The 19524-nt window shown below is 38.6% G+C and overlaps 2 protein-coding genes across 2 annotated transcripts in view; one reads left to right on the forward strand and one right to left on the reverse strand.

The window, feature by feature from the left end:
* Positions 1-19524, reverse strand: part of LOC136267080 (uncharacterized) — a 341703-nt gene that overhangs the window by 42476 nt on the left and 279703 nt on the right. The window lies entirely within an intron of this gene.
* Positions 1-19524, forward strand: part of LOC136266488 (protein sax-3-like) — a 58519-nt gene that overhangs the window by 8547 nt on the left and 30448 nt on the right. Inside the window, exon 2 of the mRNA XM_066061502.1 lies at positions 3550-3900. Coding sequence (XP_065917574.1) covers positions 3550-3900 — 351 coding nt within the window. The remainder of the gene's footprint in view (positions 1-3549; positions 3901-19524) is intronic.

Below are 19524 nucleotides of genomic sequence, written 5' to 3' on the forward strand. Positions count from 1 at the left end.
TGTCAAAAATGGTACTTTTCTCTCCTGTACCCCATTATACTCCAGCAATGTCACAGTAAATTTTGTGATAGTGAATCATGTAGAATAGGTACTGATCTTATTTTCAGGAAACTGTGCTATTGCTCACTACAAATACAATCAAGTGTTTGGTATCTACAGTTATGGAAAGGAGTTTAATACATACACAGGGCTCCTGGAAGTTTTTTTGAGTGTACTGTCAAACTGCCAGTACAACACAGGTTTTGTCCTGCCAAAACATAAAAATGTACTGGTACCCAGTTTTAAGCTTTCAGTACTCAAATGTAGTCATGCCAATAGTAATGTAACCATGTCATAAAATGCTGTTTTTAGTCAAGTACAACAGTCTTTTAGCTATTAAATGAAACTTCATGCATCCCACAAGTCAACGGTAACACTGGATAACATGGTTTTATTCATATATAACTGACAAGTATATGTAGGCTAGTGTTCAAACCTCACTGTTTTGGCTTGAGGTTGAGCTAGTGGCCACAAACCATAAACAAACAGCTTGATTAAACATTACTGCCTTTGTAAGGCTGCTCTGCAGTAGTGTAACATTCTGTCTGAATTATACAGCCACAATGTCTGGACAACAATAAAATTAACCAACCATTGCACAATATTGACTGGAAATGGGCTGATTGTCAATGCCCTGATATGTGACCAAAGTTTTGAAAATCGTTGATCTACCCACACACCAGTGAAGTTCGCTTTTCACCATGAATGGATAGCTACACCAATACTCTAGACATTTACAGTACAGCTCACGGGTAATGTCGCATGTACACGCACGACGCGCGTGAGGTGCACTCGAGTGACCCGCATGGATACAGCAAGGCTACAGTAATGCTCCATGATAGCAAACTTCACTCTAAAGCATCACGCAAGGCGAGATGTAATAGGACTCACCTAATGATCAACCAAAGTTTCAACTCTAAGCCGAAACCTTTCGAAGTTACAGCACTACAAAGTGGCAACAACAAAAATCGCTTTGTACAGCGATGATAAGCTACAGCGCTTAATAAAATGATCATAACTTATGAATGCAGTCCTCTACCTAGACGCACGTTGGACCATCGGATTCTCCATGAACAAGTGAATCCATTGCTGGGTACGTTTTGTCTTCCAGGCCTTTCCTACGACCAGGGCGAACCGGCAAAAGCAAAATTGTGAGAAATAAAGTGACAGTGAACAGTTCGTCCAACGCAAAGCAGACCAACGCTCATAAATTCTGTCTCTTTAGGCGTACTGACACGAAACAAAGATATTGAAACTCCTCTTGCTTTGGGGATCACGATGCTACCAAGGGTTTTGATATTATCACTTTGCTTCATTGTGAAACAAGCGCTTTAAAATTTACGGGATTTATTTTCGATTTTGTAAACATTCCACCCATTGCATCCTGTAAACATTCCACCCATTGCGTCCTGTAAACTTTCCATCCATTGCGTCCAGCAAACCCTGCGTTTATTGCATTCTACTGGCTGTAAAATTTATAGCTACTGTAGACTTGCACAAATATATGGGATTCTTGCAGATCCGGTCACGGTTACTAAACTCAGTGGTGAGCGTTCTCATGCGTGGCGAGCTTCTCGCGTGGCTAGTGCTTATCCACGCGATGTTCCACAGGTCTTGTACAGTGCATTGCGAAAGAATGATCTTGCGAGAAGACACAAGCACTACTCGCATGTGTATACTCGCGACGTTACCTATGAGCTGTACTGTACCACACAGCCATGCGTCTGGTTTTATCTGGCTACTTTTTACAAGTGGATTTCTAGAGACATGTACCAGCCACTGGGAACACTCTGGCACCTTGTAATTCCACTGGCCAGCTGTGACATGAGACTAGAGACATGAATAACCTTGGATAGTTGTCCAGATATTTTCTACATACATTTCTATATTTTTCAGTGGCACAGGTGGTCTTGAGAGACCAACATTAAGGCTGGAGACACCATATGACCCACTCAGCCATTTTCTATTCATATATCAATCACCCTCCCTCATCATATACATTGTGTTGCAAGCTATTTGGTCTTCTTTGCATAGGCGGCGGAAGAGGGGGTGCTGGGGGTGCTCCAGCACCCCCAACTTAAAGCTGTATTATGAAATAGTCATCACGTGAACTCCTGCAAAATTTCCAGAAACTGGTCAATCACGATCGAGATACTCTAATAGAGTAGTCACCCCAATAGAGCATTCACCCTAACACAACAGTCAATCATGTATTAAAATAGATAGCATTTCATTGACAGCTAAATCCACCAAAAATTCCCCCAAATTGAATCTACTGATTCCTAATTTTCAAAATTTTCCTTGGGGGGTATGCCCCCAGACCTCCCTAGAATTTGTGCTTTGCACACTTACTATTACCAACATAAATTTTGGGCACCCCCAACTCTAGCATCCTTCCGCCTCCTATGCTTTAATACTAGTTACTAACTAGTAGCTCATACCACCTTGCAGTGTCACAAAGTGGCTTAATACAAGTTCCCTTTATCACAAACAATTATCTTAAAGGTGTAAATATCTCGCAGTGCAACTTGGCAAATAAAGACCCCGAATTTATAGTCGCAAGTAGAAGACACCTTGCTGTCTGAATTATGATTGAAGTATGTAACATGTATGGTATGTGTGCTAGAACTGTAGTTTGTGGAGAATGCGTGTAATTAGAATTTAAATGACACCCAGTATACTATAACACTTGATGACAATATCATTCTATAACAATAATTTGGGTATAATAGATGGCAATACTCTAATAAAGTAGTCAGGCAATATTAGCTACCCTAATGGAACTGTCTTATAGCCCCTTTTCAAAATTCCTGCTTACATGATAGTATACCAGGAAATTGAAAACTGAAAACTCAAATGGGGTTAAAAAGTTTACATTGTCTATGATGTATAAAATGAATCAGACCTTAGATTCTATATTTTACATATCAGTTAATGTGATGTCATGTCATTAAAGAAGTTGTGATCTTGCAACAGATTAGAGTTATCCTTACAAGTTTCAAATATTTAATTATTAATTTGCTAAATATCACATGATTTGTAAATATTCATTACAAAATGATGGATATATGCCATTTTGTAGATGATTTTGCTCAGAGTTCTTGTCAGAAGTCTTAAAATATTTCTTGTCCTTACTGAGTTGCAAGTCCCCTTATCACAGTGTTTCTAATCATATCCATCTACATCAGTAATGTTATCTGTGCTCTCCAAAACAAGTATAATTTAATTGTGGTCAAATAATATAATACTGTATGTAGTGCAATATAAATACGATAAGAAATTAAATTTTTAGAATAGGTAATAAAATTTCAGCATCTGTACATAATGAACATCATCTATTGGGGTGTCCTATTTATAGCCAAATGTCCTTTCCAGTAGTAAAAGTCACATGAGATGATCTATCAAAAATCAAGTCAACTTTTAGTACCAATGCATATTAATATCCACTTTTCATAACTTGTGTATGTTGTATGACTTTGACTTTCATGTACTTTTGTTTCAATATTTTAGCTTTTGGTGTGGTGGCCAATGCAGAGTGTAGTGATCTTGTTGAGTTTATGGTGGACAACAAGACATTTAATAATGCTACTACACTGTATAAACCAAACAATACTGGTGGTGTTGTACACTGTTTAAGATGTGATAGAGACTTCGAACATGAAGTAATATGGTTTACCTCTGATGGACCTCCTGGAAATAGAATATCATCCTGTGATATTGATGACATGCCTGTACCTTGTACTAAGACTATTGGTTCTCCTCACAATATAGATCGAGACCTTGTATTTTCAACATTTGTAACTGGAACATACAAATGTGGTGGTACTCAAAATCAAGAAACCATAACTATCACAGCATTTGGTTAGTTCTATGTGTATGTATATTTTGTATACTTGCAAATAGCTAATACAACTGCTTTTGTTCATGTTTTCCATAATTTTTACATTGTGATATTGCTGTCCATGAAATGTTGGACTCAAGATTTGTTTTATCCTGTATTGTTTTGTGTAACCCAAGAAAGCAGTTTTGCAATCAGTATGTTACAAATTTAATCATTTAAGTTTAGTTTGACTTTAGTTTTTGTAAACCTTAACTAACTTTCAGTTACACTTAAAAATATCCTCTCCTTACTCTTGTTGCATTATCTCCTGCAATCCCTTGATTGAGGAGGTTTGGTAAGTGGAGGAAGTCTTGTCTGCTATGGTAGGCTTAGTGAAGTTCAAGGGGGGGGGGGGGGGGGGGGAGGGCAAAAAATAGGAACGTTGGATATTTGGCTTCATTTGATTTGTCAATGCTTGGGTAATGAAAGAGGTAGGAAGGGATGGAGAAACATCTCCATCCCTCTGGACTTTTTCTAACAGAGACCTAACTAAAGGGAGATGACCTACATGCAACCCTCAGATTCCTCTTAGGAGAAGGAAAATGGATATGCTGCATGTAACAATAATTGCAAAGTAATGACTATGCAGGTTACTGTTACCAGATGTCATCTAGTGTAGTTGTGGCTAGGAGGATGCTGTGAAGTGAATGCAGCATTAGTACCTGTGTGTAGGTTGGTGGTCAGAGGCATGACCAATATATGCTGACTTGATGAAGTTTATAGGGTAGTTTTTGGAACAGTAGCATCAGTGCTGGATGATGCTGGCATGTAATCACTTAACAATCTAGTGGTTACCTCAGGACTGGGGGTGGGGGAGGGGGGGGGGGGGGGGGGGAGCATCTCCTTGTAGCATTCTCCATGGGTAGTGTCTCCCATTGGCAGGATTGGTGGTATCCTTCAGCTTCTATGAATGGCCATGAGACATACAGCTGAGAAAAACTCACAACAAGGTATGTAGGGACTTGTTGATTATGGCTTTTATTTTACCTATTATACTTTTGAGCAGTGCTTGCTTATTATGCTCAACATTTATGTCTCAGTTCCTATGTAATGTTTAAATAATAAGTGGCTGAAGTAGAGACTATAATCTTTGCTTGCATTCCAGAGAAAAGATTTACATACTTTAATAGACAGTCAGCTGCCCGATAGTTCTATTAGAGTTACTTACTGTTCTATTAGAGTACATCAATCCTTTTCTGTGATTTGTGAAGATACCACATTGCTGAGGTGGACAGAAATAATGTGAAATGAAATGATTCAACGCTTCGTAGCAGACAAGTTCTTTTTATTATACATATAAGGATACTGTAGCTTGTAGTAATAAAATATGTATTTCTAAGAGAATGAATGAATACTTCATTAGATATGCCTGTTTGAAACCAGATATGTAAATTGGCAAATGTTTTGCGCATAGTGTTATTTTGTTTCAAATCCAGCTTGTGTGGGTTTAAGGGTTAGAGTTTTTAGCAATAATGCAGTAGAGGTACAGTGCTGCTCAAACACAACTTCACACATGTGTGGTGCAACAACAAGTGGTACTAAACACGACACGTGTGCACTTAAAAATCCATTCATGTGAGTGTAAATATTACATGCGTGTATGCAAGCTTGTAATACACGTGTAAATGCATCTGCACAGGTTAGGCTCTCAAGCTGTATACAGCAATCCAAACAAAAACAGCCAAGCTGTGAAAAAATGGTGAGGCCTTAATAAGCCTGGGTGGAAAAGGTTGCGAAATCAAAGGTGGCAGCCAAGAAATGGCTGCAATGATGTTAATGCTAATAAATTTTAACAATGCACACAGACATTATTAAAAATTTTTAGCATTAACACCATTGCAGCCACTTCTTGGCCGTCACCTTTGATTTCACAACTGTTTTCATCCAGGCTTTTTAAGGTCACACCATTTGTTTCGCAGCTTGGCTGTTTTTTGTGTGGATTTTGCTTCTTTTTGTACTTTATAATAGAGGTGTACCAATATAAGAAAACTAAACCGATACGATACCGATACGATATACCGATATAACTAAATGTAGCTATTTATGTTTGAAGAACCACATATGCCATGTTTAACTTTATTTTAGCTACTGAAGAAACTACTGAAGACAGTCTTAAGATTATTGGCTATGCTTGGTTACCCATGGTGGTGTGGCCTCTATTGACAGCTCAGACTATAAGGCACCCACAAATATTTTAATACATGCCCCTGCCAAGATTAGTCTGGATTACTCTGCATTTTAATGGCTTGTAGAGGTGGCTGGTTGTTTTATGCTGTGCTCTTGGTTCATCTTTTTGCTGTTTCCCCAGGCTCATCACTATGAGTGTTAGTTGTATGATTGGTAAGCTTTGTGACAACAAAACAGTAATTATCCACACACTTAGATGGCTTCGCATAGCGTACTGCTTTTACACAAGGAAGATAACTACTGTTTCCCGTCCTTGTTAGCTAAATAATAGGGTGGCTTGATCATTGGACAGTGTCCTCAAGATAGTTCAGTTGTATATCGGTGTATCGTATTGGTTTTTAGCAGCAATATTGGCTCCCACCGATATAGTAGAAATGTCTATATCGGCCACTGATACGATATGTATCGGTATATCGGTACACCTCTACTTTATGCCCCAAAACCAGCCTATGGCTGACTCTGAGGTTTGTTTTTGCTCACATTTCTTCTTTTCTATGTAGATACAGTGATGATAATCGAAGACAGATTTATAAAGTTAATGTATTTCATTGCATGATTTAATTCAATATTATTTTGACAATATCATTGTAATACTCTAATAGAGTGCACATTGTTTTGGGCTTCTAATAGAACATACATAGAATGTTCTAGAACAATCTAGTACTTCTTTTGGTATATCTATGAAATTTCAACTAGAAATTTAATTTATAAAGTAGAAATTAAGTGAGGTGATCAGCCAAGGTAGTAGTGGTTCAGTGGTTAAAAATGCAGGTATTTGGTATGGAGGTCCTTGGTTCAACTCTGTTAAGGTTTTTTTCGACATTTTTTGTACACCTTTTTACCTCGTGGTGACTATTAAAATATCTCGATCCCACAATTTTACATTTGTTTGGTTTTTGCTTTATAACTTTGTCACTATAACTCTATTGCTACTCAAACTATCAAAAGACACTGCTACGATGATCAGCCTATCTACACACCAATTTCCAAGTTATTGCTTCGCATGGTTTATCCTGTAGCCATGACAGAAGCTTGATTTTTTTATGCGAATAAATGCGAATAACTCCTTGGATATTTCTCAGATTCACAGCAAATGTGGTACGTGAATCCAACGTTACGCGTTCTTCATTTGTGCCAAAGATCGAGGCAATCGAGTTACACGTTTGCATTTTATAGCAATTTTTGCAAAGTGTACAAAAAGAAATTGAAGCCCCCGTAGCCCCTGTATGGCACAAGAAGAAAAAATGAAGAAAACAAAACTTTGAACACCCATATCTTGCAAATGGCTGTTGTGAATTTAATTACATTTGCTGTGTGGTGTACCACCCTACCTGGCGGACAGCGATAATGCAAAAATGGTGTGCTTTGGAGAAGGGGCCATGGAGATGCATGCATGAAAAAGCTGTTTTCTTTCTTGTTGTCAATATACTCACGGTGTGGTGCGCTGGTTTTCTTGGTTACACTACCATGTGTCTTGATAGAGGTTTTCAATGACCAATTTGCATTATTATATCTGTACTTAGCTGAATTATTTTGTACATTAAGCTGTGTGGGGTAAACCACTGGCATGCACTGCACGATAATCTAATAGGAGCCACGTAGATAATATTCTAGATTTGAGAAGTAATTCTTGGACACAGTACCTATACAATCTCTGGACTTTAATTTACACTTCATTCAAACATTGTAAATCTCCAATGTTACTAAAAAGCCTTGTCAGCAAGCAGTCACCCTGGTATTTTGTGACATGCTAATTTATCTCTGTATTCAAATATTTTAACACATGAAATTATTTGAGATTATTTTGTACATACGGTAGACTCTATTCAATTTATATTTAGATATTGCAATCCTAGTCTATAGCTCCTTAAGGTAAGTTGGCAGCCACCACTGGAGCTGAGAAATCATGTGGTGATTTACACGGACCCATGGCCACCACAGTCCAGTGTTACAGTTGCACTGTACTTCATAATGGCTGCCCCCATCCATTGTGCAGTCTGTTCAGTGGTGGCTAGAGCTGGCGTACAAAGGTTACGCTGGTTGTGATCTACAGTATAGAATGCAGCATATGTGAAGAAAGCAAGAGCAACTGGGAAGTTTTTTACATGAGTACTACAAGCTACAAGCATCACATGTGTAGTCATTCTGCTGGTTGCTGCCTTCACAGGTGTGGCAATACTGCCCTCACATGTGTAGTCATGTATACCCAATACTAAACTGCATATAGCAGTGCATGCAAAATACGTGCACTGTGAAGTTGTATTTGAGCAGTACTGTGTGTAGAATTCTAGGAAAATAAGATGGGAATAGATAGTGTGAACCACCAATAGAAATACCTGCTATAGACCATCTTGTCAGTAAATAGTAATGCTTGCAGCCTTCCACTAAAATGATTGAAACACTCTAATAAGTAGTCACCTGCATTAAAATACCCTAATACCAATTAAATTTGGTGGTGAACTAAATTTGGCGAGTATAACGATTTGTCACTAAACTGCCAAATTTAAATTTCGCCAATATTTATTTTCATAACTTATGACAAGGACAAATCAACTACTTAAATACATCTTATTGGTAAATTAGTGTGATTTTACCCATGTAAATGGATGTGGCTTATGGGCTATAGTAGTAGATAAGGATCCGCCAATTATGCTCATTATTTTACCTATTATGCTATGCTTAGGCTTGTGGGAATTATGCTCCAAATTTCCATCATTATTCTATTCCGAATTTCTCTTAAAATATCATCATTATGCTCAGTTTTATTCATTTTATGCTTCTGATTCTATCATTATTCCCCAATACAATTACTTATTAAACTCCATTTAGATACAGCAAAACAGTCAAAAAATGCAAAACAGTACAAGTCTAGCAAAACACTGCACACAATAATTTTACATAACTGTGTAAAATTTTGTTGTTCTATAGGTGGACTTTAACGGCTGTTATACTGCAGCATTAATGACACCTCTACATAGTCCTGTAATGATTTTTGTTGCTGGGAGTTAAAAGAAGACTTCAACAGCGAAAAAACTCGCTCAGAAGCTGCTGATGATGGCTGCACAAGCAATACCTTGCGGGCAGCAGCTGCCCAGCAAGGTAAATCTGACTCATTTCGATGCCACCACTGGAGAATGTCAATTGCTGGATCCAGATCAACGACTTTGGCTAGATAAGAAGGGAGCTCCTGTTTAAGTCCATTCAGGACTGTCTGTGAATCTAAAAATGGAAATGCTTTAACAGAATTGATAGCCTCAGCATCAGGTTGAATGTCTTTCATCTGCTGTGGAGAAAAATATCTGGCAGCTTTAAATGCCAAAAGTGTGTCTTTCAGCTTGGAATAAAAAATTTTGTTAAAGTAATCGAGTCCAGGTTGCACACATGCTGTTGCGTAGTGGATGATATTTTGGAGTAAAGCTTGATTGGTGCTTGTGGACTCTCTTGAGTGCAATGGACGGAAAACTACTTGCAGCAAACTCTTATCACTGCTACTACACAATCTCCGAGCAACAGCGTTGACATTAGGAGTATGTCCTGCATGAATTGCAGCCCTGACTGTTTCAATTTTTTCATAGGCTTCCATAACTAAAGGACCATCTCCTTCAAGTGAATAAGTAGCAGTCACAAATGTCTTGCCCCAGTCCATTATAGCAGCAAGCTCCACTTCAAGCTGGACTTTTTTTTGAGGATCGGTAAAGAAGGTCAGCAACTTTCCAGTTGTGGTAGCAGAACCAACATCATCACGTCGTAAAAAGGGTAAAACATCCCCGAATTGTACTGATACTTGTTCAATTACTTCCCAACGGCTCCACCAGCGAGTAGGACTAAAAGTTGCCATTGACTTTCCTGTTTGTTCAAGCCACAGAAACCTTGTTTTAGGGCTATGTGAAAACAGGCTAATCCAACTTGTGATAAAGTCAGAAAGATTCGGAGTATTAAAATGCTCTCCTACGCGGTCAATAGTATGAGAAAAACAGCCAATGCTTAAAAGGTTGGGATAAACAACTTTGAGAGTGCGAACGGCTGTTTCATTTACAGCTGCCCTGTCTTTCATTGCAGCTAACAGAAGTTGTGTTGAGATACCATAATTCACTGATAGAACTGAAATTAGTTCTCTAGCTAGTTCCTCACCAGTAACACTCTTCACTAACATTTGAAGATGAACTAGCCGTTTTACAATCTTCCATTCAGAATTTACATAACGAATGACAATAGCCAATGCTTCCCCTAAGCGCGTAGTGCCATCAAAAATAACTGATACATCTTTACCATTGATTTCTTCTCGAATTCTTTCAAATTCTTGCTTATGAATGAAAGGGATCAAGTCATGCATGTTCCTTCTATCTGTGAGACGATATCCAGTCTCCTCAAAAAGCTCTCTAAACACCTCCACCTTGTTAAGAGGAACTCCAGCACGAAGGAATGCTGAAACAACTTTTACACGAAATACCTGTGTGCTCTGTGCTATGTTCTCACTAACCAAATGTGTTTCTTCATTGTAGTCAGTTATTTTGTTTGCAATATCCCTCTCCCTTGCTTATTTCCTCTTTAGCCGTTCCCTACCCTCTCTGTGTTTCTGTGATTTTAAGTGATTTGTAGACTTGAACTTTTTAAGCTCAACTCTTCTCTACATGCTGTACAAAACAACTTGCCATGTGAAACACTAAGGCTCTCATTAGGATATTTCCTTACACGATCTTGCGGCTTGACACCTTTTGGTTCAGAATTAACAGATGAAGAAGGCTTAGTCTTCTTGCGTTTTCCGGGATTGCACTGCAGTTTTCTTTTTCTTGTTAGATCAGATAGTCTAGGAGCTCTAAGAACATTTAATAAACTTGGTGCACTAGTTGAACTCATAGAACTACTCATTTCGCCTTCAGTAATACTCTCACTACCTGTCCTTAACCCAGCATGGGACGTAGGTTCGCCTTGACCTTGATCCTGGTCACATTCCAGCTGTTCAATATCGCTATCAGTGTCTTGGTCGCTTACATCTTCTGAACCACTAAGGTTCACTGCATCTAGCACAGTGCTAGAAGATAACGTCGATAATCCAGACGTTTGTTGTTGCTTTTCCGCTGGTGTAGCCATAGCACATGTTACCACGCAAACTCTTATGTATTCAGGCGGATACTCACGTGATTCACGTAGGGTTTGACGTGGCATTGCGAGGAAGATGTTATTCGCAATGTAAGTAACTATAGTGTGTTGTTTTCTGTTACTTGGTTTGTCTGGTGTTGGCTAACTGTGCATATTATTCGTGCTCGTTTATTCGTAATATTCCCAAATTATTCTGGAATAATTCCGGAATAGCATCTGCAATCAAAATTCCCAAAATTATTCCCGCATAATTCCCGCATGCCTAGCTATGCTACAATATTACCTTACCTAGCTTATTATGCTTGATATTTATACCTCAGTTCCCATGTTTTTCTAGTAAATTTGCACTTTATGGGAAAACGGTAAGTTGCTGAAACACAGACTCTAAATCCTTGCTTGTCAAAATGCATGTCACAGAAAAGATCAATATACTCTAATAGAACAGTGATTATTCTCTGACTGTTCTATAAGAGTACATCGATCTTTTTCTGTGATATGTATTTTGATAAGCAAGAATTCATACTATTACACAAATATTCTACCTATTATGCTAGCACTATGCTCAATGCTTTCAGACACCTATTATGCTCATTATTATGCCAGCATAATCGGCGGGTCCCTAATACTAGAACTCATACACTAATCTCAATCAATGGGCATGGCTCCATGTAAGCTTGCAGATAGCAACAGAAATAAATTTGTGCACAGTCATTGATGAATGGGTGAAACTCTTCCTATGCCTACAGACAGCAAATGACCCTGACAAGTGGGTGTGGCCCACGAAACAAATTGGGTTGTGCAGTAGGACCCAGGTATTCGTTAAAGTGGATCAGATCCAAACTCGGTTCAACCATGAAAGCAACTAGATGCATGCAGCGACTGAATCCATAACATTTCAGCACAAAAAGAATTGTACACACTACAGCATGCACACTTCATCCTTACAACACTTGCGTGTACCACCAAATTTTCAGTTAGAGCATTTCGCCAAATTAAATTTTGTCAACTGCAATTTTATAGCAAATCGCCAAATATTTGGTTTGCCAATATTTGTTGTTATACAGTACAGTAGTCAAGAATTGTTTTGTTGATAACTATTCCACTATGTGTACCATAACCCAAAGCCTTAATTGATTCATCATTTTTATCCTCATCATGGTTATGTCCCAAGATTGCATTTACAGTGGAACCTCAGTTATCTGGACCCCACTTATCCGGATTCTTGGTTATCTGAACTACGGAAATTACTGCTCTATTAGAGTACTGATTGTTCTATTAGGGTAGTTTGTAATATTGATATTTTTTAAAATGTTTTAAATGCTATTTCAAACACAGTTTCAGATATATGGACTTTTCAGACTAATGGACTATCCCTGGTCTCAAGGGGTTCGGATAACTGTTGTTCCACTGTATGTGCCTTAATAAACTATACACATCTACAAACTTAAGCCATCATGCAATATATCTTGATGATCAAATTTACAAACTGTAATTGTATATCAAGACACACGATAGTGTGTCGTGCGGCCCAAGAAGCCGGCGCACCACACCGTGAGTATATTAACAGGAAGAAAGAAAACGCAATTTTCACACCTATGTAGCTCTGTGATCCTTTATCCGATTGGAACCAAATTTGCTAGAGAGGTGCCGGCCAGTAAGGGGAGTCTACACACCAAATTTAAAGACAATGGCTCCAGCCATTTCCGAGATATGAGCGAACAAAATTTCGTTTTAATTTCTTCGTTTTTTTCTTCTTCATCTTCTTCATTTCGCACACTTCGCAAAATTCGCCATAAAACACGAATGCATGCTCGGATTGGGCTGAAATTTGGCACACTTAACGGGCTCATTAAGGCGGATCTCCGTACCAACTTTGGTAGGAATCCGATGGACATTCACGGAGTTAGTACCGATTATTTGCGTAAAATAAAGTCGAAGGTCTGTCACGCCGACAGGGTAAACCCCTTGGAGGAATCAGTTGAAAATTGATGTGTAGATGGAGCAACCATCGTAGGAGTGCCTTTTTGTGGTTTGAAAGGAATCGGGATAAAGACCATGGAGATATGACACAAAACCCAACCTGTATCAAAATTACGCGATCGATTTTTATGAATAAAAAAACTATTAATTTTCGTGTTTACCAGGCAAACCACTTAGAGCAATGAACTGTAAATCAGTATGTAGCTGGAATAATCATCATAGAAAGTTCTTGCAGTAGTACAGAAGAATCGGATTACAAATCACTGAGTTATGATTCGAAAGGCAACTACATGCAGCAAATGCGAGATCGAGATACTCTAATAGAACAGTCACCCTAATAAAGAATTCAGCTGCATGTATAATTTACACAGTTATATTACATTGCAAGTTATTCTGTAGGGAATTCAGCTACAAACAAGTCACCCTGTAGTCAGATCAGCTAGAAGAAGATACCTAATAGAGAGTTCAGCTACAAAGAAGCCATCATGTAGAGAGTTCAGCTCAAATAAATCACCCTGTAGAGAATTCAGCTACAAACAAATTGCCCTGTAGAGAGATGAGCTAGAAGAAGTTACCTTGTAGAGAGTTCAGTTACAAAGAAACAATCATGTAAAGAGTTTAGCTGCACCCAGTAGAAAGTTCCGCTATGAACAGATCGCACTATAGAGAGTTCAGTTAGAAACAAGTCATCCTGTAGAGAGATCAGCTAGAAGAAGTCACATTGTAGAGAGTTCAGTTACAAAGAAACAATCATGCAAAGAGTTCAGCTACAAACAAATCACCCTGTAGAGAGTTCAGCTAGAAACAAGTCACCCTGTATAGAGATCAGCTAGAAACAAGTCACGCTGTAGAGAGTTCAGCTAGAAGAAGTTACATTGTAGAGAGTTCAGCTACAAAGAAACTACCATGTACAGAGTTCAGCTGCAAACAAATTGCCCTGTAGAGAATTCAGCTACAAACAAATCACCCTGTAGAAAGATCAGCTAGAAGAAGTTACCTTGTAGAGAGTTCAGCTACAAACAAATCACCCTGTAGAGAGTTCAGCTAGAAACAAGTCACCCTGTAGAGAGTTCAGCTAGAAGAAGTTACATTGTAGGGAGTTCAGCTACAAAGAAACTACCATGTAGAGAGTTCAGCTGCAAACAAATTGCCCTGTAGAGACAAACAAATCACCCTGTAGAAAGATCAGCTAGAAGAAGTTACCTTGTAGAGAGTTCAGCTACAAACAAATCACCCTGTAGAGAGTTCAGCTACAAGCAAGTCATCCGGTAGAGAGATCAGCTAGAAGGATCACCTTGCAGAGAGGTCAGCTACAAAGAAATCATCCTGCTTCATCTTTTCTTCTTCCTGTAGTAAAGAAAAAATGACAGGTTAAAAAGCCCTAAAGCCGGCCATAGGCCGGCTTTGGGGTATACAAATACAAAAAGAAGTGAAATCTAATCCAAAACAGCCAAACTGTAAAAAAAAGTGTGCGGCCCTGAGAAAGGCTATGGTGAAAAAAGATGTGAAATCCAAGGTGGCGGCCAAGAAATGGCTGTGATGGTAGGTTAATGGTAAAAATTTTAATAACAACAACTCAGGTGAATTTGGTGCCGCTTGGTCTTGGCACAAAATTCACCTGAATTGTCGTTATTAAAATTTTTATCATTAACCTACCATCACAGCCATTTCTTGGCCGCCACCTTGGATTTCACATCTTTTTTCACCATAGCCTTTCTCAGGGCCGCACTCTTTTTTTAAAGCTTGGCTGTTTTGGATTAGATATTTATAGTTTCTATACATCATGGTGGTACTTGCTATCTACTACATGACTGCTCAGACTCATCTCTTGGTGTTGTTAGTATCTATTTAGTAGATTTACCAATGGAAAATCTATGAGTGTTCTACTAGAAGTCCTTTGAGAAGCAATATGCTTTCTATTAGAAAAATATTTAATACAGAGTCAAATGAAATTTGCAGTACAAAAGACCATCTAACCATATGAGGTTAAAAGTGATGCCCTAGTAGGTTAGGAAAGGTTGTTGTAGGCTGTGGTTATCACCTGCATTGTTACTCTAGTTGACATAATAGCAATTGTCTGTTTCTAGGAGATTAAACTAACTAGGTGTCCACTGTACACCACAAGTATTTTGAGGCAAATAGTCATGTCAGATTAACCATAAAGCTGTTCTGACATTTGTGTGGTCATTACTGAAAAGTTATAACCACCTCTGGTGTAAGGTCCTTGGTTTGAACCTTGGAGATTTTTCACAGCTTTTTTGCTTTCTTTTAATTCTTGATGACTGTTCTATTAGAGTATTTTGACCCTGCATTTTACACTGGATTGTTTTTACCCTTGTAACTCTGCAAATTTTACTGTGATAAGCACAAAAGGTTTGAGCTGTAATGGCTAAACTGTATACACTGATTTGGAAGTTATTCCCATAAGTGGCTTAAAGTAATACTTGGTCAAATAATTGTTTCTCTATACCTCTGTGAATATTTATCAGATTTGCACCAAACACTTAGTGCAAGAATTCACCATGATAATGTCCTTAATGTATCACTATGTAACATTTAAAAGCAATCAAGAAGCTCTCAAAATTTCTTTGTATCTATTTTCTTTGTTTTAGGGGCTTCTTCCCTTTTGCACACTTCACAAAAATCTTTACTAAACACTACTGCACACTTGTATTTACATATGTGACTGGATTTTGGAAAAACGATCCAAATCGCACATTAGAAGTTTCAAGGTAAACGGTTTTAAAGAATTCAAGCCAGCATAACTCTCCAAAGATAGCAAGCACGCGTATGAAATTTAAACAAAAGATGCATCAATCTATTACCTTTCAGGCCACTTTCAGTACTTGTAGCTGCTTATAGAGTTTCCTGCCAAATAAGATAGAAAATCTGAGCAGTTGGATGAGCGAAGTAGTATCACGAGTACTCACAAAGGGGTGGGGTGGGCAAGGGTTAGACTTCAAAATGGAGGCAGACCATGATTGGAGTCCAGAGACGAGATTACAGGGTTGTGCTGGCTCCTTAGTGGCTGATGTGTAGCAAAATCCATAGAAAAACGTCCTCCCAACATTATCAGGCTGTCCACCAGTAAACCACTGGTTCTTACCAAACCAGGTCCTTCACAAGGCCTACAACCGCCACTCGAGCTCTACACACCACCCAGAAAAGATTCCTGTTGAAACCAGCCTCGAGTAGTTCGAGTGGTACTGAGTGTCTAAACTACTAGTACAATAGTGTAGCTATCCACTGGAGGTGTTAGTTTGATTTTGCTTGATGTGCGATTTGGATCGGTTTTGTAAAATCTGGTCACATATGCATATAAAAATTTGCTTAAACTTGGTATGTGCATGGGTATTAAGGTGTTTGCAATGTAAAGGACATTCCATTTGGAGAAGGGAGCTTGGAGTTGTATGAAAATTGGGTTTTCTTCTTCCTGTTAAGATGGCAGTAGGTCAATAAATCCTCACAAATATTTATAACACACTAACAGGTTACCTAACGCAGACACATTGCAGTATTACAGCCACAGCAGCTACCCTAGAACAGACAGGCATTGTGTACTTTCAAAAAGGATTATAAGTGATTATTAAAATGCCTAATTGATGTGTTTTATTGTTTCCAACAGCATCACGTTGTACTTTCGAAGCTAATTAGAAGGACCATAGTGGTATAGTCAGGTCAACACAACCGTGTATTTGTAGGTATGCATTTCTTCTCCAAAGAATTACAATGAGCAAAAGCACATGTACAACTATTAATGAACTATACGCTACGTATTTTAATGCATATAGGCTACGCCACCTCTGGAAGTTTGTTGGGATGTATTTCAGTCCTCAGCTGACTGGTACACCAATGTCTAAGAGAAGTTACAACACTGGCTCAGGTGGTGATGGAAACTCTTCCATGAATGTCAAAAAATAAAGGTCTGCACCTTTTGAAAATGGCTTAAGGGCTACAACCATGAGTGTAAAACTTTAGATTCAGATACATCTTGGGAAAATGAAGATAAAGTAATAGAGACACTAAAATGTGAAACATGTATAAAGCACAAAGATAGAATTATTAGTTTAGTGGAAAATGGATTAAGGAGGCAGGCAGTGTGCACATTACTAATGTAGTTGATCATGCGCAATCAGATCAACACCTTCATACCATGAAATGCAATTGGAGGAATCACATTTATGCCAATAGTACAGTCACTTACTATGTACTATTACCGAGGAAGAATGCCAGAAATTAAGAATAAAGTTTGATATCAACCAGCGTTGAAACCAGGTCGGGTCATCCGGGTCAACCGGGTCACATTTTCTCCGGGTCATCCGGGTCCGACCCGGTTTACAAATTATCCGGGTCTGACCAGGATTGAATCAAACGAAATTGTTCGTTTGACGACATGGAAACTTATAAACGCTATCGCGTAGCTCTTTTGTGAGCCACGCCCACTTATCACGTTACTAACATACGCTCAGCCACGCCCATTTATTAGTAAGTGCAGTATGTAGCACGAAACTGAGGGTATCTATGGTGAGGGGTAGCTATTGTCAGTAAGTGTTGACCTTTTTTTTTTTTTGTCTTCAACCTACAGCTAGGCTGAAGTTGCAATATTTACTCAACACGAATCAAACGCTCAAACGTAGTCTCGCTCGCTCGAGACTAGCCGAAACATAGCTCTTATCGCACGCCTCGGCTTTTATTAATCCGGGTCAAATCCGGATCTGACCTGGATTGCTATCTGGGTCAGTGAGTCATCCCGGTCAGCAGTAGTGACCCGGTTTCAATGCTGATATCAACAACCAAGCCATTTGTCTATCAGAAATACCCAAAATACTTAAGTAATGCAGCAAAGGAGTTTGTACAGTACATAAACCACTGTCATCAGTTCAGAATTCAGCTTTCTTTTCCTTCTTAATGTATGGGTCCACTGATACATCAAACTCTGAAAATGAAATACCATTTGTGATGTGGTATGATGTTAATATTGTTGACCACAGCATACATACTAGAATGACTTAAGTACCTGTCAGTGCATACACCACTTCACACAAATGCTGAAGGTCTCTTTGCCTCCCTTCAGCAAGGGCTCCAGCTTTTTGTATCATACAAGATATGTACAATGATTTGGTGGGAATTACTACAGATGGAGCGTTGTCAGATGTTGCTGCTAATATTTTGTGGGGATTGGTTCAAGCAAAGCTCCCCTGAGTTGTTTGGAAGTGGTGCTTAACACATAGAACTGAACTAGCTATCAATGATGCCCTTTCAAGTACACCTTGCTTTAAGCTTGTGTAGATGACATGCTTCTGAGTTTATATGTGACTGGATTTGCGAAAAGGGGTCTTCCACACACATCTGATTCCATGAACTTGAGAGACTAGAATGTGATATTCAAGTAACATGTAAACCTGAAATTTCTCCATTTATTGACTCATATTGGTGCTCACTACTGACAAAATTTCAAGTCAATAGCCTTTTCCAATCTGAAGTTACAAATCGTCAAAGGTGGTAAATTGGATGTGTGTGAAAGACCTTTTTTCACAAATGCGGTCTCATATTACCTTTAACCAAAACAAAGTGCAGAGGGGGACCAGGCAAATTCAAATATCAGGGGGGACTGGCTGCTAATCTCTGCACTTTGTGTGAAGACTCATCAGTAAGTTTGTAGATCACAGCATATTTATTGGGTATTTACATAAATGGTAATATCTATTGGGATGTGCAGTGTTTGTTGACATCTTAACACCTTGTTCAACTTTCTTTAAAAGCATGTAAGCTGATAAGCTAGACATAGTTAGCTCACTTACATACTTACCTAAAACTGTGAAAGAATTGATAACAATGACCAAGTGGGAAGTGCACTCTGCAATTGTTAAACATAAAGATGGGAAACACCATTACCAAGGGCAAGAATTAAAAAGACTTTTTGAAGCATAATTCTATATTGAAAGTCACTACATGAGGTTACTACATGAATTTTTGTGAGTTAGTAGTAGATAATTTACGTACACATACATAGTGGTCTGATATGCAGTTGTTCTGAGATGTAATAGTAATCTAATCCAAAACAGCCAAGCTGTAAAAAAAGTGTGCGGCCCTCAGAAAGGCTATGGTGAAAAAAGATGTGAAATCCAAGGTGGCGGCCAAGAAATGGCTGTGATGGTAGGTTAATGGTAAAAATTTTAATAATGACAATTCAGGTAAATTTTGTGAAGCGGCACAAAAATTCACCTGAATTGTCGTTATTAAAATTTTTACCATTAACCTACCATCACAGCCATTTCTTGGCCGCCACCTTGGATTTCACATCTTTTTTCACCATAGCCTTTCTGAGGGCCGCACAC

This window comes from Dysidea avara, chromosome 9 (genome assembly GCF_963678975.1).
Source record: "Dysidea avara chromosome 9, odDysAvar1.4, whole genome shotgun sequence".
Lineage (NCBI taxonomy): Eukaryota > Metazoa > Porifera > Demospongiae > Dictyoceratida > Dysideidae > Dysidea > Dysidea avara.